Here is a 23,563-nt window from a genome sequence, read left to right as displayed (position 1 = left end):
TGGAGGTTTCCACTAGAGAAGACTTGAAGAAGGAAGGCTGCATGGAGTTTAGTTGTCCTGCCCCACTGCTTTTGAGTCCTGAATGCATCGACCACCCCGATATGGGGTTGCCCAAGCTACTGCAGGACTGAGGCATGTTGCAGGGTTCTCCTGCCATGGTGTGGGGGAGGCAGCAGGAGATGGTACTCTGGCAGCCATTATGGATGGGAGTCGCTGAAACAGTTCTCTGTTGAGCTCTGTCTCCCTCCCTAAGCCACCATCCCTGTTCCAGGAACTGCTTTCCAAGTGCCAGCCCCATCGCGGAAACCCTGTTCTCTACCTGGGTGGCGTGCCCCAGCCTTTCCTCTTGCCTGTCAGTATGCTGTTGTTCCAGTCTTTCATCCCTCTTCTTCTGGTACCGGACCCGCTGGTCTGCCCTCTTAAGATCATCGACCATAACTTTGTCATGGAAACTCTTCCTTTTGGAACGGTCCGTGAAGGGACCGTGGACCAGGAATCGAGTTCCTGAAGAACAGCAGGCAGTAGAGGTTGAGGGTCCTGAAATAGGACAAGAAAAAAGGATTATTGTCTAAAGTAGATTAGTATCACAGAATTAATTATGGTGGAATCTCAAGAACATAAAATGTAACATTTCTAAAGTGAACAAATATTGTGAAGGGGCTGCTTCAATCCTCATGCTGTCTCTGAACACAGCCTTGTTAGTCACTGTTACAGAAGTGTGGAGACAAGGGTAAGTTAAAAATTATAATCTTTTTTCTGTTTCATAAAAATTTCATAACTAATTGTCATGCGGGGGAGGAGGAGAGATGTGTATAATGCCCTTGCTGCAAAAGGCTTTTTCTGTCATTTCAGGTCTTTCATATTTTGGAAGACGACATAAGTGTTCTTGTGGTGCCCTATTGGCAGAGAGACATGTTATTCCAAGCTGCTGGAGAGAAACATGCAGTGTGTGCAGCTGAAATATTCAAACATATAGTGACCAAACAGCATATTTGAAAGTTGGGTGGACTAGTCAGCTAAACGGGGGGGGGGGGGGGGGTCTGGAAAATATGCCCTTCCCTGCAATGTGTGTGGAGCTCCTGTTTCAGGAAAAGCATGCAGCTATCAGCAGCCAGGATTGGGCCAGAATCCATGAAGGAATTAATCTTATGAGCTGACACGGGATCTTTGGCTTACCCTGTTACTGCCGCATGCAAATACCGCTAAAATCTGCAGCTTTTCTGCACCTGGCACAGTTCTGGGGAAAAAACTGACGCCCCATTCGTACTTCGGAGAAATGAATTTGTGACCCGCAGACTGCATGGATTACCTCTAACAGAAATGGACTAGATTTGGAAATAGAAGACTTTTTCCCAAATACACACACACTCAGTTCGCTGTTTACAGGCAGCTGCATAGACCCAGGAGGAGTGATTACAGAGTGGCATATTTCTTATTGCTGAAAGGAAATCATGAATGACCATAGCAAACATCTGTGACTTAACAGTTACAATAACCTTTACAGCTGTTTATTAATCTTTGAAATTTCAAGTTGCCATTTTGAACTAAACAGGTGGGGGAAGGGAAGGCGAACAACATGGTGCTGTGCTACAATCCACCATTATTGGCCACATGCTGATAGCTGGGACTTACTTTTACATTGCTTCTTAGAGCAGAAATCCCTCCCATTACTGGAATAATAAACTGTAAATTTGAATCATACACTTACCGGGCTCTGGGGCCACTTCGGACTCCACCGTGTTTGCAGCAGACTTGGCAGTGGGCTGTTCCTCGGGCAGGGCGATCAAACAGCTCTTCCAAGTAGGGACCAAGAACTTGCTGTTGATCCTGATCCACAGCCTGCTCTGGAACTGGTTTCATTAAGAGAGTCACTTCATGCTCCTCACTTGGAGCCTGCTGCTGACTGCCTTCAGTCCTCATGGTGGATTCAGGAGCTAACAGAATCATAGAAGATCAGGGTTGGAAGAGACCTCAGGAGGTCATCTAGTCCGACCCCCTGCTCAAAGCAGGACCAATCCCCAACTAAATCATCCCAGCCAGGGCTTTGTCAAGCCGGGCCTTAAAAACCTCTAAGGCTGGAGATTCCACCACCTCCCTAGGTAACCTATTCCAGTGCTTCACCATTCTCCTAGTGAAATAGTTTTTCCTAATATCCAACCTAGACCTCCCCCACTGCAACTTGAGACCATCGCTCCTTGTTCTGTCATCTGCCACCACTGAGAACAGCCGAGCTCCATCCTCTTTGGAACCACCCTTCAGGTAGTTGAAGGCTGCTATCAAATCCCCCCTCACTCTTCTTTTCTGAAGACTAAATAAGCAGAGTTCCCTCAGCCTCTCCTCATAAGTCATGTGCCCCAGCCCCCTAATCATTTCTGTTTTCCTCCGCTGGACTGTCTCCAATTTGTCCACATCCTTTCTGTAGTGGGGGGCCCAAAACTGGATGCAATACTCCAGATGTGGCCTCACCAGATGTGTGCCAAATAGAGGGGAATAAATACTTCCCTCGATCTGCTGCCAATGCTCCTACGAATGCAGCCCAATATGCCGTTAGCCTTCTTAGCAACAAGGGCACACTGCTGACTCATATCCAGCTTCTCGTCCACTGTAATCCCCAGGTCCTTTTCTGCAGAACTGCTGCTTAGTCAGTCAGTCCCCAGCCTGTAGCAGTGCGTGCGATTCTTCCATCCTAAGTCCAAGACTCTGCACTTATTGTTGAACCTCATCAGATTTCTTTTGGCCCAATCCTCCAATTTGTCTAGGTCACTCTGGAACCTATCCCTAACTTCCAGCATATCTACCTCTCCCCCCATCTTAGTGTCATCTGTGAACTTGATAGGGTGCAATCCATTCCTTCATCCAGATCATTAATGAAGATGTTGAACAAAACCAGCCCCAGGACCAACCCCTGGGACACTCTGCTTGATACCGGCTACCGACTAGACATCGAGCCATTGATCGCTACCCATTGAGCCAGACGATCTAGCCAACTTTCTATCTACCTTATAGTCCATTCATCCAATCCATACTTTTTTAACTTGCTGGCAAGAATACTGTGGGAGACCGTATCCAAAGCTTTCCTAAAGTCAGTGTATATCACGTCCACCACTTTCTCCATGTCCACAGAACCAGTTGTCTCATCATAGAAGCAGAGGTGAGCTGGAGCCAGTTCCCACCGGTTCGTGGGAACCGGTTGTTAAATTTAGAAGCCCTTTTAGAACCGGTTGTCCCGCGAGGGACAGCTGGTTCTAAAAGGGCTTTTAAATTTAACAAAAGCTCCAGCAGCTCCCTGCCCTTCCCCTGGCCCCAGCTCACCTCGCTCCGCCTCCTCCCCTGAACGCTCCCCCAGCTTCTCCTCCCCCTCCCCGGCTTCCTGCGAATCAGCTGTTCGCGCGGGAAGCCTGGGAGGGCTGAGAAGGAAGCAGCGGCTTCCCGCAGGTGAGCTGGGGCGGGGGCGCGAGGAGGGCTCCAGGTGCCGCACGGCCCCGGCCTAGCCCCCGGCCGGCACGGCTCCAGCCCCTGGGCCCGGCCCCAGCCGGGCCCCAGCTGGCCTTCGCAGCCCCCGGGCCCGGCCCCGACCCTGGCCGGGCGGGCAGGCGGCGCAGCTCCGGCCAGCGCAGCTCCGGTCCGGCCCCGGCCGAGCGCCACAGCTGGCGCGGCTCTGGTCCCAGCCCTGGCCCAGCGGCTCCGGCCGAGCGGCTCCGGTCCCAGACCCCGGCCCCGACCGAGCGGCTCCGGCCGAGCGGCCCCGGCCCCCACCTCCAGGCAGTGCGGTAAGGGGGCAGGGAGCAGGGAGGGGGTGTTGGATAGAGGGCGGGGGAGTTGGGGGGATGGATTAGGGTCGGGGCGGTCAGAGGGCAGGGAACAGGGGGATTGAATGGGGGCAAGGGGCCTGGGGGGGCAGTCAGGAAGGAGCAGGGGTTGGATGGGGCGGTGGGGGGCAGTCAGGGGCAGGGGTTCCAGGGGCAGTCAGGGGATAGAGAGAAGGGGTGGTTGGATGGGGCAGGGGTCCCGGGGGGCCATCAGGAATGAGAGGAGGGGTTGGATGGGGTGGTAGTCAGGGGACAGGGAAGCGGGGTGGATGGGGCAGGAGTCCTGGGGGATGGGGGGGCACGACCCCCTCGTGGGGTCAGGAGAAGAGAACCGGTTGTTAATATTTTGGCAGCTCATCACTGCATAGAAGGCAATCAGGTTGGTCAGGCATGACTTGCCCTTGGTGAATCCATGTTGACTGTTCCTGATCACCTTCCTCTCCTCCATGTGCTTCAAAATGGATTCCTTGAGGACATGCTCCATGATTTTTCCGGGGACTGAGGTGAGGCTGACCAGTCTGTAGTTCCCCGGATTCTCCTTCTTCCCTTTTTTAAAGGGCAACATCATGACAGACCAGGTCGTCATGAAGCACGATTGGCTCCGTGCTGGGCGCAGTGCCCAGAACCCGGTCAAAGTCATCATAAAATGGGCATGTCGTTAGCAAGTTGCCTGAGGTGCGGTTCTTGTTCCTGGTCTTCCTGTATTCACTCTTTAGCCTCTTAATATGACCACTTGTCCAGAAAATCTGTAGAGCTGCTAGCTTTTTATCTATTTGCTGGTATGCATAATCGTTCCTGGTGTTTTACTTGCCTCGCATCAGAGATTCACCAAAATTTGGCTGTGCTCCTGTGGCCATGAAGCAGCTCACTTTGCAAAAGGCTTGATTGTTTCGCTCTCCATTGCACACCCAGAGGCTCTCCGATAGTGTGCTTGCAGATCAGTGATCAGAAGAGAAGGAGTTAATGCTGGCATGAGCTGCTGCCATTTGCCAAAGGGGGGGTTGGCTTCTGTTTTCAATAGAGTGGATTGGAGATTGTTGGGATAGAGAGGACTAAGGAAGTTGTCCCATGAAATTGTGAGATACTTCTGGCAGACTACTGGGACATGTATCAAGTGGACTGCATCTGCACTGCAAAGTAATAGGGGTGAAACCCTGGGTCCCAGCTTGACTTGTGCTTGGACCCAGCAGGGTCTTGGGACTGAGTCCTGGGTTATAGCAATTGCAGTGTAGATGCAAAAGGTGTTAGGCTTGAGCCCAAGCTCAAGCACAGGCTTACACTGCAGTGTAGACATACCCATAGGGGCCAGTCCTGTGAGATGCTGAACATCTTAAACTCCCACTGAAGTTAATGGTAGCTGAGATGGTGCATGTGAAGCCTTCTCCTTCAGAAATGTACTCTGTCCTGACTCAAGACTAGGGTTGCCAATCCTCCAGGATTGTCCTGGAGTCTCCAGCAATTAAAAATGAATCTTTAAAGCTTATGTCATGTGATGAAACCTCCAAGAATACATCCAACCAAAGTTGGCAACCCGATCCTGTAAACAGGAAAATGAGTAACTTTGCTCATGGGAGTAGTCCCCATCATTCCTAGTCAGTGGAAATACTTGCACAGGTTAAGTTTCTCAGGTGCATGTTTGCTGACAGAAATGGTCACAGAAATAGCTAAAGATTCTCAGAATCACACAGGACAGGGCCATTAAATGCTGAAATATAAGGACTATTAAAAGGACTAGTAGAGCTGGTCAAGAATTTTCCAATGAAACATTTTTCATCAGGAAATGTTGATCTGTTCATTTTCTGATTCAAAATGACTTTTTGCTTAGAAATTTTAATTTGTATTAAAATAAGTTTAAAAAAAAAATTAAAAGGTAGGTATCAAAATGAGATGTTTCAATTGATCCAAACCGAAAAAGTTTCATTGGTTCACAAAAAAAATTTGAGATTGACTTTTTGTCCCATCTCAGGGTGGGAAAAAATTTCAAAAATCTGAAAAACTCTCGCAGGACAGGAAAACCTTTTCTAAACCCAGATCTAAATACTAGTGTTAACTTTGCATGTCCAGGCTTTTTACAAGCCTTCTGGCCAAGTCTTGCTCAGCTGATATGTATAATCTCATTGAAGGGGTCAGTAGGGCTACTCACATGAGGAAAGTGAGCAGATGAGTTCTGTCTTTACCCCTAGCGAAAGTGGGTTTTTCTGAGTGCGTACTGACTGATGTATTTCTTCTTTCAAAAATAGAGCTGGAAGAAACCGTTTAGTAAAAGACAGATTTATAACACTGTTACTTCTTGCTTATATGAACCAACACATTATCCAATAGAAAGTTAATAAACTAGAACTCTTGGATGTAATAGAAGAGTGGGGAGAACTATTTCAATTGAGCAATATACAGCAGCTGTCTTATTTCGCCAGTGCTAACCAGCTTTTATGTCTCCCTTTCTGCCTCAGCAGTGGGCAAGACAGAGCTGTATTGCTATCCTGTGGGCAGCACTTCTCCGTAGGAGTCTGCCTCTAGATTAGAGAAATGGGTAGTATTTATGTATTGTCTGCCCTGAGTAGATATTAGGTGCATCGTCTCTAGTATGTGTGTGGGTAGCACTTTTGATTGCAATAACCTCATCTTTCCAAGGACAGTGGCTTCTGTCGAAACTTTCTGTGCAATCAATGGAGGCCATACAGAAGGTCCTTAACAAGAAGGATCATCATCAGGGAACAGTGGGGCAGATTCATCCGTGTGCTGGGGCCAGGACAGACAGCTTGCACTTCCTCACTTTGAGAGCTGGCTTGACCCCAGGCACAGGGGAGGGCAGCCTTGTGGGCTGCCCTGTCTCTTGTCTCTGTTGTGACAGTCCCGTGGGCCATTCCAGGAATGTTGAATCACCAGAGCCCAGGACCATCCTGGCCACACCTTCTCCATCCTGCCCATGTCCTGGGCTTCCTGGAATGCCCCTGTGCATAGGCTGCTGTGGAGGCACTTCAGCTCCTGGAGTACTGGCCCCCTGCACCCTGGTGGGAAGGTTCTTATACCTGTGCTATGGCCCCTTTGCACCAGCCCAGCTGCAATATTTGTTCTCTCTCATGCTCAGCATTAAGGAGTGTGCATGGAAGGTAATTTAGTCCAGTAACTCCCCTGTCGCTCTCTGTTGCCTGGCAGGTACCTGAGAAAGCAGTTAAACAAATGGAAAGACAAAGTGCTGCTCCTCCACAACTCCCAGGAAGACAAAAGCTGCAGACTAGAAGCAAAGCTCCAAGCCCTGATAGCAAACCAGGAGTGTGTGCAGGCAGAGCTGCAGCAAACGAGGCAGGAAATAAAGGTACAGAGAACAATGTGCCAAGAATCTGGACAAGGATTTGGCTATTGGCATGCTCTGAGCACTGCGCACCAGCCTGGTCTCATTGTTACTTTGTGCGCCCCCTGTTATCTCTTGTATCTGTGTATCTATCGACATAGACAGACAGACAGACAGTAAGCGGGGACTCTTTTTGTTCTGTTTATACAGCACCTAGCACAATGGGGCTCTGATCCACAATGGGGCTCGTAGGCACTACCACACTACAAATAAATAAATAAGAATTATAATGAATAATAAATAATGCGTAAGAGTGAAAACATCCTTAGAGAAATTCCAACCATAAAAAAAGTCTCCAAAGAGAATTGCTCAATGCATCTTAATCAAGACTGGAAACATCACTAGACAGTGCAGTCTAAAGAACAATCTTATCTTGTCAGGTGATAAGAATTAGAGATCTAGTCTGATAATTAAAGGAAAGTCTTTCCTTGCTGCGGATCAATATCTTATTTTGCCTTTTTCTTTTGAAATATTTTAATTCTGATTCATTTAAAGTAACCTTTGGTTTCTAAAGTTTAAATGATGTTCTCACTCTAAAATATTAGTCCATATGCTATGCAAATACATGGCATCTTACTACTGGATATACATGCAATTTGTTTGTATGAGTCATACGTACAAAGACACGTATATATACACCGAAATATGCATGCACACATTGCATGTGTGTGTATATATATATTTTTTTTTTCTTAGTTAAATTCTTTTAGAATAATTTTCCAGCAAATTAAATCTTGAGCTACTATGACATCCCCTTTTTACTGGCACAATAAGGTATAATATCTTGAGACTGAAATTACAATAAATTGAGACATTGAAAATTGTGGAATGAAACCTGTGTACAACATAATTAGACCCAATACACTTAAAATCAGGCAGGGGATAATTAGAAGAAGAAAAAGGCAGAGACACCAAAGTTTCTGGATAGACACCAAAGTTTTTATGGGCCTGATCCAAAGTCCACTGAAGTCAATGGAATAATTCCTATTGATTTGTTGTTATATTGCAGTAGTGTCGAAAATCCCCAGCCACGATCAGGACTCCATTGTGCTAAGTGCTGTACAAGCGTATGAAGAGAAAGTCCCTGTCCTGAAAAGCTATAAACTAATTAGACAAGACCGACAAGGGAAGCATTACTATCCCCTTTTTACAGGTGGGGAAACTGAGTCATGGAGATTCACTGATTTGCCCAAGGTCATATATGGTTTCTGTGGCAGGGATGGGAGGGAACTGAAACCAGATCTCTTAAGTCTCATTTCAGTTCTTTAACCACAAAACCATCCTACCTCTTTAACAGGCTTCCATTGGCTTTGTATCAAGCTTTATAAGCAACAGGTTTCCTGTGTTGTGTTCATTTCAGGCAATGTTACAACCACCAAACTATCCTTCATTTGTATTGTGTCAAAATATGATGCCAAAAAGTGAAGACCCCTGGGAGGAAAGAAAGCTTCACAATGGATCAGATTCAGCTCTGGCAAAACCCATCCCCACTAGCTATACTGAGTGGAAATCCTTGGATCCCTCCTCAGCTGCAGAAAAAAGGCAGCTATTACAGACTCAGACTGATCCAGTTGCAATGAACCTGAGATCATCAGGTACCACTTTAGGGTCGAAATTCCTGCAGAATGGCAACCCCCTAATGAGACAGCATGAAAAATCAAAAGAGAAGGGAATTCCTCAGACAGATCAGGAGGGGATATCACAACCTGAAAGGACCGGGAACCTTCCCCAGGGAATTATGACCACAGCTTCTAGCCCCACTTCTGCAGAAGTGCCATTTAATGAGAAGGAGGTGAATGAAGAGAAGGAACTGCAGCAGCTAGTGCTGAAGCTGAAGGATGCTTTATCTCTCCAACTGCAACCAGGTAAGAGTTCTAAAGTCACAGATATTGGGCCTGATTGTCTTCTGACCTACATCCAGTTTACTCCAGCATAGTTCTATAGACTTCATTGGAGCTACTCCGGACATATATACGTGAGTGAGTGGAGAATTAGACCTGATGGACCAAACTCTCTATTCTGGTGTAAATGGGTGAAGCATCACTGACTTAATAAAGTGTCACCCTTTGACACCAACAGAGAATTTAGTCGAGTCTAGCATGAGGTGCCTTTATATTTACACTTTGGGTCGGTCAGGTGCTGCACTTATTTGCATCCTGAGCAACGCTAGGAATTGCCCAGAATATAAAAGTTGCAACGTGTGAGATGCTCATTAAATACTACTCAAGCCTGTACTCAGCAAATATTGTTCAGTCTTTCTGTGTAATTATATTTCACCTTTGGAAATGCTTTAAAGGTTCAGCAGGTTATGTTCCCAACAAGAGGGTGCTCATTTTCTTGCCTTCTCTATGAATTTGAGGTCTCATTTGAATTTCTTTCGCTGGTTCAAAATTACTCTAAAAAGGATGCCCACAGAGTTCACATCCATTCTTTAAACACAGGGGAGGTGTCCTTCATATCCCTTCTTCACGGAAGTCCTAGAGTATGTAATGATGGCACCTGCTGTTTTTCATCAATTTGAATATAATTTGGTTAGACAGTATATTATTAACTAGATAACTTGTGTTACATACGGTTTTTTTTATTTCTAGACGTGCAGTAACTAAACCTCACTGCATCCCTTGACATTAGCAGAAAGCTTTTACATGGAAATCTGAAATGCACGGGAGGCAATAGGTCTCAGGATATTTGTGTAAGATGTGCTTCCTGGCACTGTAAATTACTAAGGAGGGAGTGACATGGCATTCTGAGGAACCTGTGCTCTTCGAGTGATTGCTCATGTCAGTGCCAAGTAGGTGTGTGCATGCTGCGTGCACAATTGTCGAAAGGTTTTTCCCCTAGTGGTACCCATCGAGTCGACTGTGGACAGGGCCGGCTACAGGCACCAGCGTAGGAAGCTGGTGCTTGGGGCGGCCAATTCAAAGGGGCGGCACCCCATCCGGTATCGGGGCGGCATGTCCGGGTCTTCGGCGGGAATGCAGCAGCGGGTCCCACATTCCCTCTCTTCCTCTTTGATTTGCCGCCGAATTGCCGCCAAAGAGAAAGAGAGGGAGGACCCGCCACCGAATTGCCGCCGAAGAAGCGGTGCGATTGAGCTGCCGCCAAAGTGCTGCCGCTCGTCTTTTTTAATTTTATTTTTTTTTGGCCGCTTGGGGCGGCAGAAAAGCTGGAGCCGGCCCTGGCTGTGGAGCCCCCTGGAGTGGCGCCCTATGGTGGTGAATATAGGTGCCTGCTGACCTGCCGCCTCTTTAGTTCCTTCTTACCACCAGTGACAGTCTTTGAAGCTACTTTGTTCTCTTGCCTTGGATAAGCTCTTCTCCTAGTGAATAGTTATTCTTGTATTGTATATAGTTCTACGTAGTATAGGTGTTCTAGTATTTTAATTAAGTTAGTTTATAGATAAGTTTCTGTTGGGAATTACCCCCCACTTTTTCCTACTAGGAGTTTTCCTACTCCCCTCCGGGGACCAGGGCATGCTTCGGTCTCAAGGCTTCAGAACTTGCGGGTCTTGCCAGAAGCCTATGCCCAGGGGAGACCCTCATGACTCCTGCATAAAGTGCTTGGGGGAAGCCCACCAGACCGACAAATGCAAGATCTGCAGGAGTTTCCACCCAAGGACTGAAGGAGGGAGACTTTGGACTTAAGCTTCTCCTTATGGAGTCAGCTCTCCATCCCCAGCTGGCTCAGACCACGTCAAGATCCAAGCCCAGCACTTTGGTGCTGAGTGCACCAGTAAGGGAGGCTGTGGTGCTGGAGAAGGATTTGGGGCCCAGAGACCCGCGGCACCGCCACTCTTCGGCATCAAAGACAAGTTCGGCGATTTCTCGGCACTGATCTCACTCACTGGTGCTGCATAAGAAGCCGAGAAGAGCCAAAAGAACTCACCAAAAGTCTGAGCAGTGGAGCATGATGGTGCCCGTGGAGTGTGTCCCACGTCAGGACACTCAGCTCCTGCTCAGGGACAATCAGTACCCTTGACTCCAGCGGCCCAGGCAGAACCGTTGAGTCCGGTTCTGTTGGACTCTCCGGGATGGGAGAGCCAAACTGGGGAGTTGGACATGCCGTCCACTCCTGACACGTTTGAGGCTGCCAGGGACTTCATAGAGATGGCAATCCAGCACTCCCTGGCACCGGCAGAGCCAACAGCGCTGGCACCAGCAGCTCCAGCACCATGCAGGGGGGCTGGACTGTCCAAGGGCAAACCAGCCATGCTGCGGCACTGGTCATCCTCACCTTGGCACTGATCACTGGCACCAGCCCACATGGCACCGCCATGGAGCCCAAGATCAGACTCGTCCTCGGAGTCGGAACCAGAATCATACATCTCCAGATGCAGCTGGCACCAGTCTCTTCGGTCCAGGCATAACGAGATGCAACAACTTCCGATGATGCCCTGGCCACCACAGTGGCAGGCACCCACTCAGTGGCCGTTCTGGTCCCCATGGGCGTATCATCAAGCCCAGGAGCCAAGCTCCAGGTCCCTTTCAGTCACCTCGGACAGATGGGGACCTCAGTCTGCCTCCATGGTAAGGGAACCTCCAAGGGAACCACCTTCACGAATTTCAGCGGCATTTCGGCGGCGATGCCTCTTAATGTTGCCGCTTCACGGCGGCATTTCGGCGGCTGCTTGTCCGGCGGCCACAGTCCTTGGCGGCTAGTCGTCCGGTGCCTGCCCCACGGAAAAGGTTGGAGACCACTGCTCTAAGGGGTACAAATACCTTTTCACCCACCCCCAGCTGGGCATGCTGGTAGTGGATGTGGCCAAGGCCAAGGAAAGGCAGGGTCACCAAGGCCCCACTCCAAAGTCTAAAGAGGCAAAGAAGCTGAACCTCTTCAGCCATAAGGTCTATTCCACTAGGGGGCTCCAGCTTCGAATTGTCAATCAGCGGGCAATTCTTAGCCGCTACAGTTTTAACTCTTGGAACTCCCTGTCCAAGTTTAGGGAGCTACTTACATCTGACTCCTGCTCTGACTTTGGGGCTGCCCTGGAGGAAGGCAAGACCATTGCAAGGACTTCCTTGCAGGCTGCATTAGACTCAGTGGACTCGGCCACCCGTACAGTGTCTACGGCCATTGTCATGTGACTAGCTCGTGGCTATAAGTCTCAGCCCTCCCCAGAGGTCCAACAGACTATACAGTGTAGGGATATTAAAGAAGGTACTAACAGTGATTCCCCCAAGTGACAGTGACCCCCTCATAATTTGTCCCCCACACTTTAAAATCCAACAGTTTCACCAAGTACAAAAATCTCTTGGGTCTTCTGTTAAAACTTGTAAGCTACTGTATGTAGAAACCATTGATTATATCTATCCTGTGAAAGATACTTTACTACTATGTAAAACTTACAAACAAGTTAACTGACTCAAATGAATTAGCACACACCCTGAAAGTGGTGGAGACAGTAAATTAAAATATGGTTAAGGTATGGAATGTATGCTGATGAATGCTTGATATACATGAATGGTTAGGGAGGTGCCAGCCTAGAAAGGGAGTATCCATCGGCCGAAAAATGTGTCAAGTGGATGACCAGAAAACCCCCGGAGGGTAAACTGGGATCCACCCCATCACCTGGAAGGATGAGAAACACAAACTTCGGACAGTGTGGAGCCACCAGGAATGTGCCACTTTGGACAGGAATGTGCCATCTGCTGATTGAGTCAGCAACAGCAGGATGAAACAGCTCCCATAGACTAACATAGGAATTAATTCCTATAAGAATGGACTCTAAAGACTGATGACTTTGAGTCTCTGGTTCTGCTGCCAACCTCCAGGAGCATCAGGTGCACCTGACACAGACTCGGCTCCATCCTCATGACCAAGATACCTGGCCAGTAACTTGGCATGAGCAACTTCTAGGCTGGTAACTATAACACCTATACAGAACTTGAATGAATGAATGAATGAATCTCTCTCTCTCTGTATAAGAAATAAGTAGTCAAACAACGTTGTTTACTTTTATCTTTTGCTTTATCAGTATATTTACAATAAATGTGGCATCTTTGCCTTATCCCTCTTAATAAGATCCTGCTGGTTTTTATTCTATTGGTATAACAACAGGACCTGTCCTTCGATGGTGCAGGTCTCTTCGCTGAGCAGATGGACTCTAGGCTCCATAATCTCAAAGACTCTAGAGCAACCTTAAAGTCCTTGGGGCTTCATACGCTGGCCCCGCAAAGAAAGCATTTTAAGCCTCAGCCCCCGCCTCACTTCTACCCCTCTCAGCTGCGGCAAGACTATAAACAGGAGACGGGGTAGGAGTAATAGGAGAAGGCCTCTGCAGTCCTCCTCTACCCAGGGCCAAGGCTTGGCGAGACAGTCACTGGCTCCCAAGAAAAACTTTTGAAGGTGCACCCGGGGCTGACCCATCAGTCCATATCCCGGATCCTTCTTCTTTTGTGACCCATCTATCCCATTTCTACCATGCTTGGGCTCAAACAACATCAGATCGCTGGGTCTTGAGCATGGTAGAATTGGGATATTCTCTCCAATTCTGTACCTTCCCACCCACCTTCCCCATCCCTCTTCAGGGTCCCTTCTCATGAGCAACTTCTAGTGCAGGAGTGCAAATGCTCCTACAACTCGGGGCAGTAGAAGAGGTACCTATGGAGTTCAGGGGCAGGGGATTCTATTCCCGTTATTTCCTAATCCCCAAGGCCAAGGGGACCTGCAAAACCTCAACAGATTCATAAAGAAGCTGAAGTTCTCCAGGGTCTCATTGGCTTCCATCATTCCCTCTCTGGATGCAGGAGACTGGTGTGCCGCCCACGACCTGAAGGACACGTACTTCCATGTGTCCATAGTCCCGTCCCACAGACATTTCCTTCGATTTGTTGTCAACACCCACTATCAGTTCATGGTCCTCCCCTTCAGCCTCTCGGCAGCCCCTCGGGTGTTCACAAAGTGCATGGCGATTGAGGCGGCCTTCCTGTGAAAGCAGCAGGTGCAAGTGTTCCCATATCTGGACGACTGGCTGATCAAGGGTCAATCTTGGGCCCAAGTGGAGGACCATGCGAGCCTGGTGCACATGACATTCCTCAGGCTCGGTCTCATTCTAAATGTAGAAAAAAAGTCAACTATAACCCCTATGCAGAGGATAGAGTTCATCGGGCCCTCCTGGACTCCACCCAGGCCAGGACTTTTCTCCTAGAAGCTCGTTTCCTCACCATAAGCGCAGTCATAGAGGATCTCAAGAGATTCCCCACTACAATGGCGCAAACTTGTCTGAAGTTGCTTTGGCATATGGCTGCCTGAATGTGTATGTGGTACACCATGCCAGGTTGCAGCTACGCCCGCTTCAGACGTGGTTAGCCCAAGTTTACAGGCCAAACAGAGATCGCATAGACAGACTGGTCACCCTTACTCCTCAGGTTCTCAAATCCCTCCGATGGTGGCTCAACCCGTAAGCAATATGTGTGGGAGTGCCCTTCTCCATACTTCAGCCGTTGCTGTCTCTAGTCACAGATGCAGCGGCGATGAAATGGGGGGTGCACCTGAACGAACTCAAGACACAAGGCCTCTTGATCCCAGGCGGATCTTTTGCTGCACATCAATGTCAGGGAGCTGTGGGTGGTTCGTCTCGCTTGCCAGACATTTCAAACCCATCTACAGGGAAGATGTGTATCAGTACTGACAGACAATACCACAGCAATGTTTTATATAAACAGACAGGGTGGTGCTCGCTCCTCTCCCCGTGCCAGGAAGCCCTCAAGCTGTGGGACTTCTGCATCGCCCACTCGATACAATTGGAGGCCTCGTACCTTCCCTGTTCGCAGAATGAACTGGCCGATCGCCTCAGCAGGTCGTTTCACAGCCACAACAGGTCCCTGCACCCGGATGTCACCATCAACATCTTCCAAAAGTGGGGATTTCCCCAGATAGACTTGTTTGCGACACGCTGCAACAGGAAGTGTCAACAGTTCTGCTCCTTCCTGAACCACAGCCCGGGCTTGCTCGCGGATGCCCTCTTCCTGTCCTGAAAAGGGTGCCTGCTGTATGCATTCCCACCCTTCCCACTCATCCACAAGGTCCTCCTCAATGTCCAGTGAGAGAAAGCGTCGTTGAGTTTAATAGCACCAGCGTGGCCATGTCAGCACTGGTTCACCACGTTGCTGGACCTGTCAGTGAATATGCCCATTACTTTGCCCTTGGTTCTGGACTTGATCACACAGGACCATGGCCACTTCCAGCACCCTAACCCAGAATCTCTCCATCTCATAGCATGGAAACTCCTTCTCAGACTCGGTTAGGGAGGTTCTCCTCGGCAGCAGGAAGCCTTCCACTCGTGCCACTTATCTGGCAAAGTGGAAGAGATTTTCCATTTGGACCCTCCAGAAAGGTACTCCTCCGTTGCAGTCCTCGATTCCCTTTATCCTGGGCTACTTGCTTCACCTGAAGCAACCGGGGCTGGCAGTTTCATCAGTAAAGGTGCACCTGGTGGCAATTTCGGCTTTCCATCCTGGCTCAACAGGACGCTCAGTGTTTGCTAACCCTGTGGTTGGCTATTTCCTCAAGGGGCCGGACAAACTGTATCCCCAAGTAAAACAACCAATCCCTCCATGGGAGCTTAACCTGGTGCTCTCAAGGCTCCTGGGCCCTCCCTTTGAGCCCCTAGCAATGAGCTCACTGTTCCACCTGTCTTGGAAAATGGCGTTCCTAGTGGCTATAACATCAGCCAGAAGGGGGTCTGAGCTCAAGGCTTTGACGTCAGAGCCCCCTTATACCGTGTTTTATAAGGACAAGGTACAATTGTGACCGCACCCAGGTTTCCCCCTGAAGGTAGATTCGCCATTTCACACAAATCAGGACATCTTTCTGCCAGTGTTCTATCCTAAGCCACATGCCAATGACAGGGAATGCATGCTCCATTCCCTGCATGTCAGACGGGCATTAGCTTTTTACATCAAGTGAACAAAGCCATTTAGGAAGTTGATGCAGTTCTTCATCGCTATTGCAGAAAGAATGAAAGATCTCCCTATTTCGTCTCAGAGAATCTCTTCTTGGATCACGGCCTGCATCAGAACATGCTGTAACCTAGCAAAGATTCCGGCCCCAGCGTTGACAACGCACTCCACAAGAGTGCAGGCTTCATCTGCAGCAGTCCTGGCACAGGTTCCCATTCATGACATCTGCCGGGCGGCAACGTGGTCGTCTATTCACACCTTTACGTCACACTACGCCATCACTCAGCAGGCGAGAGACAATGCCGCGTTTGGTAGAGCCGTGCTACAGTCGGCAGCTCAGTGAACTCCGACCCCTCCTCCAGGGGACTGCTTAGGAGTCACCTACTTGGAAGTGACATGAGCAATCACTTGAAGAAGAAAAAAAATGGTTACCTACCTTTCGTAACTGTTGTTCTTTGAGATGTGTTGTTCATGTCCATTCCGAGACCCACCCACCTCCCATCTGTCAGAGTATCCGGCAAGAAGGAACTGAAAAGGCGGCGGGTCGGCAGGGACCTATATTCACCGCCATAAGGGCGCCATTCCAGGGGGCTCCACAGCCAACCTGAAGGGTACTACTAGGGGAAAAACCTTCCAACAATCATGCATGCGCATGCACACACCTTCTTGGAATGGACATGAGCAACACATCTTGAAGAACAACAGTTATGAAAGGTAGGTAACCGGTTTTTGTCTCTCACTGACAGGAAGTGGCTAGATTCATAGGTCACCTGTGTTATGCTGGATGGATTTTCAAGGAGGGAGGGGAGTGGGATATGAGAAAAGATAAAATAATGCGGTAAAAATGAGCTGGGAAGATTTAAAAAATAATTTAAAACTGCTTAAAATCTGAAATTAATAACATTCTATTAAGCCTTATCATGCAAGGCCCAAGGCATTCCGTGTCCATTACATCTGGCCCTATAAATATATATTACACACAAAAAACCATGTGAAAATAACATTACTGAGATTGCAAAAGTTGGAAAATGCCAGAATTAAGGTTGCTTCTGAACCCTTAATTCAGCCCTTTTATGCATTTGCATTATGAGTCAGTCTTTAAATACATGATCATATACTATTTTTTCCACAGGACTCTTGCCTCCTACCCCCCAGCAACCAGTTCTAGCCTCCATTTTCCTCCCTGACTTCCAGTCCCACCTCTTTGCCTAGCCAGTCCCAATTCTGCCCCTCACCCCAGGTTCCAGGCACAGTTTCTTTTTCCCCTGCTCCACTTCCAGTTTCACTAGACACCTTGTCCCAATCTACTCTTCCCTCCTCCACAGTCCAGTTTTTGTTACCACTGTATTCAAATGAGACAGCTTTCTCCTCTGTGCTAGCTGACTGCCAGTAGGGGATCACTGAGTGCACAGGAGAGACAAGCTCATTGCTCTCAAGTTCTAGGGCCAGCTCCGCCCTGGACCAGAGCAGCCACTACAGGGAAAGTTTGACTTTGCCCTTGTAGCCTTATGGAGGAGGAGGAGCAAGTTCAGCCTGGGGAAGATGTGCAGCGCAGAAAATGTCAGCCCAAAGGGTTAAAGTTTAGCAAAGTTATAAGCAACTGAAAACAGGGTCTTATAATGGGAACTTTGGGCAACCTTAATAATAGTCAGTGCTACCAATGCTGCTGTTTATATACAAGGTGCTTAGGAATGGACCCAAAGAGCAGTCTCTTACTGTAAGTAATCCATATAAGTCACAGAGCAAAGACCAACTCAACATGAGTAGAGATATAATCTGACAACTCCGTTCATAGTTTATAAATAGCATATTAAACATGTGGCAGAGTCAAGCATTGAACCCAGATCTTCTAATTTCCACTGCAGTGCTGTCACCACAACACTAGCCTTCCTCTCTCAGCGTGCAATCACTCTAGAATTACTCCAGATTTGCACTCATGTGAGCCCAGCATTTAAACCCTCACTGCTTGAGTCATTTAAAACTGGAGAAGACATAGTACTGTAGAGGAAGTCACTCTCAGCAGTCAATATGGAACAAACTTGCATTGGTGGTCTTTTCTGTCTCCAATTTCTATGGCTATGTAATTGTTTGACCCCACAGCCAGCCTCCCAATCACATAAAATCCTCTTATAATCAATGGTCTTATTACAGCATTGCTTTGTTCAGCTCTCAGGAGGTCTCACTTTCATTGATAAGAATGTAATAAGGAAAGCCACCGGATAAAACTTTTGTTTCTATAGAGTTACCTTGAATTGGAGTCTTTTAAAGAGTCGTACAGGGATTTTACTGCATTCAGGTGCTGTGAAATAATCTCTTTTCTTTCCAGCTCAGCAGTCTGCTATAAAGCAGGAGTTGGTCTCCACAGCTGAGCATGTTTGCAGGTCCTTCTCTGACCTCGTCAACCATGTGACTTTGCCTGCTTGGAAGAAATAGGATGCCAGTATTAGCCTTACTACTTCATTGCACTGTTGCCCAGGTAATTACAGCCATGTGTCATCTCTAAAGTTGGTCAGATATTGAACTGTAATAATCTAACATAATCGAGTTCTGTCTCTGGGGTCTTTACCAGAGTCTTCTGTGGTGTTAGAGAAGGAATTCTCCCTTATATTAGTACCATGTATTCCTAGCCTATTCCTAACCTGAAGAAAATATAGGGCCAGATCTTGGCCAATGCATATCAATATAGTTCTGTTGACTTCAGTGAGGCTATGCTAACATACACAGCTAATGATCTGGCCCATACTATCCTCTCATTACTATAGTACCTGATAATTGCTTGTGTTTCAGGAAACAAGAGGATTTTTTTCCCCACACGCACACATGGAGATGGCTTTAGCTAACCAATCTCATTGATAAGTTGTCTGACATTGTATCATAGATCAAGAAGCACTGAATAGAAGGAGTAAATCTTTAGTTGTCTTCTCCAAGTTGTCCATTGTCTCCAACATCTGACAGTCAGGCATTTGCATTTTACTAAATTAGCAACTAAATTGGTGAGAAGGAAGAGCTGTGAACAATTAGAGGCATTTTATTGCTTTAGAAGCCCCATATATATATGGAACTGTTAAAGAGCTTAATATTACTTGAAGGACTTACAACATCAGAAAAGAAATTTTTGTTTTTCTTTTGTTGCTAGCACAGGGTATTCACAGAGTCAGCTGAAAACAAATTATGAAAACATTTCCAACACAGCATTGAAAATATTTAAGGATGGTGTTTATATATGGAAGGTTTGTATGCTGTTGAGAGATATTGGAATTCTTATAAGGGTTTAGATGGTTATTTAGGTTGTTGCTAGCTGACCACCAGATCCTGTGCCCATTGAAGCCAATGGCAAAACTTCTATTGACTCAGCAGTGCAAGCTTTCAGCCTTGGATGATTTGGGGGATAATCTGGGATTTGGAGGGGAGTAAAATAGTGGACAAAAGAGGAATAATATATTCACTAATGATTCATCTATAAGATGTGCCACATTCCACTTTCTCTCCTTCTGGTACATAGGAGAGAGATCTGGAAGGAAAGGGCTGAGCTCACACTTAGAAGAAAAGCCACTTGCACTATATGCTATTCTTTAATGTCCTGGCCATGGGCCTGATTCTCCATGGTTACATCTGTTTTACACCAATATAACTCCCCTGATTTCAATGGAGTTATATTGACATAAATTGAGGTAACAGAAGAGAGTCATGCCCATGACAGTTGCTCTGGAATAGCAATGCTGAAGATTGAGACAATGGTGACTAGGCTAGGCAGTCATTTGGACTATTAATTGTGGTGGGTTTTTTTGATATTTTTGTGGGTAACTGTGACCAAAAGCATCCCTGTGTTCACACTCTACACACTGTTGTAATCTTTGTATGAAATATGCCTTGTGAGATTTCATTTGAAAATAATAAATAACTTGCTGGTCAACAATATGGTGAAATGTATGACAGTATTATATGTGACGTTACAAATTCACTCTATGTGATATTAACACATGTTCACAACCAGACAGCCCTGTCTAGGCAAAAGTTGTTAAACTGGCATATCCTAAATAAAGGCATGTACGTTTACCCCTCAATGTACATATAAATAGTAAATAGGGTCCTCGAGCTAGCAGGGGGAAGAGATGACTAGAAACAGAACGAGTTGGATTTCATCAAAGACAAAGGGAGAAAAAAAGAGCATGGAGCCTCCTTCATCACCAGACTCCATGTTGCCTTCTTTACTGCTTGAATAAACTTTACTTTGAAGCAGGGGTGGGCAAACTGCGGCCCGCGGGCCACATCCAACCCAGCAGCCGATTTAATCTGGCCCTTGAGCTCCTGCTGGGGAGCAGGGTATGGGGCTTGCCCTGCTCCCATACTCCAGCCGGGGAGCGGGGTCAGGGTCCGCTCCACACACATGTGCTGCGGCTCCCGGAAGCAGCAGCATGTCCCCACTCTGGCTCCTATGTTTAGGGGCAGCCAGGGGGCTCCGCGCACTGCCCCCGCCCCAAGTGCCGCCCCCGCAGCTCCCACTGGCCGGGAACTGCAGCCAATGGGGCAGTGTGCAGAGCTACCTGGCCATGTCTCCACGTAGGAGCTGGAGGGGGGACATACCGCTGCTTCCCTGAACCCCTCCCGTGCCCCAACTCTCTGCCCAGCCCTGATCCCCCTCCTGCCCTCCAAACCCCTTGAGCCCAGCCCGAAGCACCCTCCTGCACCCCAAAGCCCTGATCCCTGACCCCACCCGAGCCCACACCCCCAGCCAGAGCCCTCATCCCCTCCCCCCCCGTGCTCCAACCCCCTGTCCCAGCTCTGATCCCCCTCCCACCCTCCGAACTGCTCGGGCCCAGCCTGAAGTACCTTCCTATACCCCAAATCCCTCAGCCCCATCCCAGAGCCTACACTTCCAGCTGCAGCCCTCACCCGCCCACACACTCACCAACCTCCTGCCCCCAGCCTGGAGCCCCCTCCCAAACCCTCAATTCCTCATTTCTGGCCCCATCCCAGAGCCTGCACCCCCAGCCAGAGCCCTGACCCCCTCCTGCACCCCAATCCCAATTTCGTGAGCATTCATGGCCCGCCATAAAATTTCCATACCCAGATGTGGCCCTCAGGCCAAAAAGTTTGCCCACCCTGCTTTGAAGGGTAACCCTCAGAAGAATCCACCAAAGAAAGGGGCAGAGAACCCCAAGTTCTGTCTCTTTCTTCTAAAAAGACTAAGGCACCAACACCTTTGGGCCTCTGGGAGAGATCCTGACCAAGGAAACTGTCAGCCTCTATCTTGCTGGAAGACTGTGGATAAGAAAGGTCATCTCGAACAAAGCATTGAGCCAAAACTTGCTAGAATAAGTTTGACTTTTAGATGCGTTTTTTCACTGATATTTACAGGTAACCATTTCTAACTTTCTCTCTTATACTTGCATTCACTTAAAATCCTATCTTCTTTGTTAATACTTAATAACTTGTTTTATTTTTAATCTAAACTGATCCAGTACTTTATTTAAACTGAACTGTTTGGTAAGTCCAGTTGAAGTAAACTGTTGAATATCAACTCTTTACAGGAGCAATGAACCTTAATATCTGAACTTTCCAGGAAAGAGCTGGACAGTGCAGAACACGCATTTTGGGGGGAAATCCGGGACTGGGAGCATGTTGGGGTCACCCTGCAAGAAGTAACCGAGGCTGGTGGAAGCCAGAGTGGAGCTGTGGGATCAGGCTGGTGGGATCAGAGCTGCTGAACCAGGATTGCCTAGCACACACATACTCAGGGTGCATCCTGCATGCTGGTAGGCTGGCTGTGAGCAGTCCAGGTTGGGAGCTACAACAGAGATGCATTGTGAGGCACCCACGGTTACAGGGAAGGCAGTGACACACCCCCTTGCTGGTCTGGGCTGCACCCCAGAATGTGACAATGACTCACTGGATTAGAAGCAGATACTTTGTTAAATGAGAGAATGAACTAAAGTTTTCTGACTTGACTCTTCACCAGTGCTGACTATTGCTAATTTTGCTTTGTCAGCCCATTCTTGCTATGTGATATATTATTATATGATAGGTTATTTCCATCAAATGCAGCCGTATGTTTCCAGTTGATGACACAAATGAGGAATCAATTACTCTGAAGTTACAAATATACTTTAACGAATAAGAAATGAAAGTGATTCAGTATCGCTTCAGACAATGGAATTACAGATTCCTCAACCTGCTATCAATGTTCTGCAAGACTACACAGAAGACCTAGTGAACAGAGTACAGAGACATGGATTTACATAAATCATGAGAGCAGACATAATTCCAAAAATAATGTACTTAAACTAGATCACTTACAGGTGAAGTTAAGGGTGCTACACCAACTGACACCAGCTGAGAATCTAGCCCCCAGAAATAAAACTTCTAAGGACAACCAGAGACTGTTCGTGGCTTTAAGGACTAGAAAAAGAACTCGACTTGGGGGAAATTAATGCACAGTTAGATGAAGATAAAATGAAGGAGGTCATATGCTGAAACAGAGCTCCATCAATAATGCAGCAACATTTACGCAGATTGAAACATGGAGTTTAACAAAGAGAGGCAGTCTCAACGGACAGCTTTCTTTTTTGCCTAGAAAAGTTCTGTTTTTTTAGAAGTCTTGATGGGATTATAAGGCATCAAGATAAAGGGGGCTATCTGACTCGAATCAAGATGAATAGAAAGTTTTTCTTTGGCGAGACCTCAGCCACCCACTCGAGACCTTTAAAGTAGCGATCATGGTAATAAAAATTCCTAATTCTTCATATAGACTTTGGTCACAGAAGCCCCAAATCATGCTTAACACAGACGTCAAAGAATACATATGACAAATGAAGGGAAGGCTCTAGATGCTAACAAGCACTTTATCTACAAATGAACAGACGTTAAAGAAAGTAAAATACTAGTTGGCTTGTGATAATACAAGAAGAAATGGAACAAATGGCAGGGTAATAGGGACCACTGGGAAGCAGGTACAGCTATATCCCCATAAAGAGACACAGAAGCGGGGGGGAGGGGGGAATAAGATCTGGATGGGAACTTAGTAGCCTTTGCAGTAGCAACAGTATAGTACATAGTCCCATTTGCCTAGGACACTATGCTTGATGGCCCCAGATTGTGACATAAGGAAGTACATTTTCATATGGTGCATAGCTATTTGGCTGCCCATTTCCCAATAAATACAAGGGACTGAAGCCTTAACTCTGTTTTTACTCAGGTTTGCCTCAGGCCAGCTCACGCTGAAGTCTGAGACTTGTCCCAAGAAAGATCTGAGTGAGGACTTCAAGGTTTGCACTTGCAGGTTTCATATGGATGAATCCCCATGTACCATACTGATACTTCACCCCCAAAAGACGATAATGATCCTCTCTGAGAACAGAGCAAATTGGTGGTACAGAATTCTGTTTTAACAAAAATATGGTCCCAAATAGCCTGATCTTGATGCCCTTCCATGCATGGTGTAAAATCAAATTATTTGATAAGGCTTTGGAGGTGAGGGTGGGGAAAAAGCTGGGGGTATGTTC

At 47.5% G+C, this 23,563-nt stretch overlaps 1 protein-coding gene across 1 annotated transcript in view; it reads left to right on the top strand.

Moving 5' to 3' along the window:
- The window catches only part of DYTN (dystrotelin), a 52,676-nt gene extending 34,182 nt beyond the window's left edge, over nt 1-18,494 (top strand). The window contains exons 13-15 of the mRNA XM_065412878.1: nt 6,966-7,125; nt 8,522-9,026; nt 18,388-18,494. Coding sequence (XP_065268950.1) covers nt 6,966-7,125; nt 8,522-9,026; nt 18,388-18,494 — 772 coding nt within the window. The remainder of the gene's footprint in view (nt 1-6,965; nt 7,126-8,521; nt 9,027-18,387) is intronic.
- The last annotated feature ends 5,069 nt before the right edge of the window (nt 18,495-23,563 follow it).

The sequence above is a fragment of the Emys orbicularis genome, chromosome 11 (assembly GCF_028017835.1).
Source record: "Emys orbicularis isolate rEmyOrb1 chromosome 11, rEmyOrb1.hap1, whole genome shotgun sequence".
Classification (NCBI taxonomy): domain Eukaryota; kingdom Metazoa; phylum Chordata; order Testudines; family Emydidae; genus Emys; species Emys orbicularis.
This window is presented reverse-complemented; position numbering and strand designations above follow the sequence as displayed.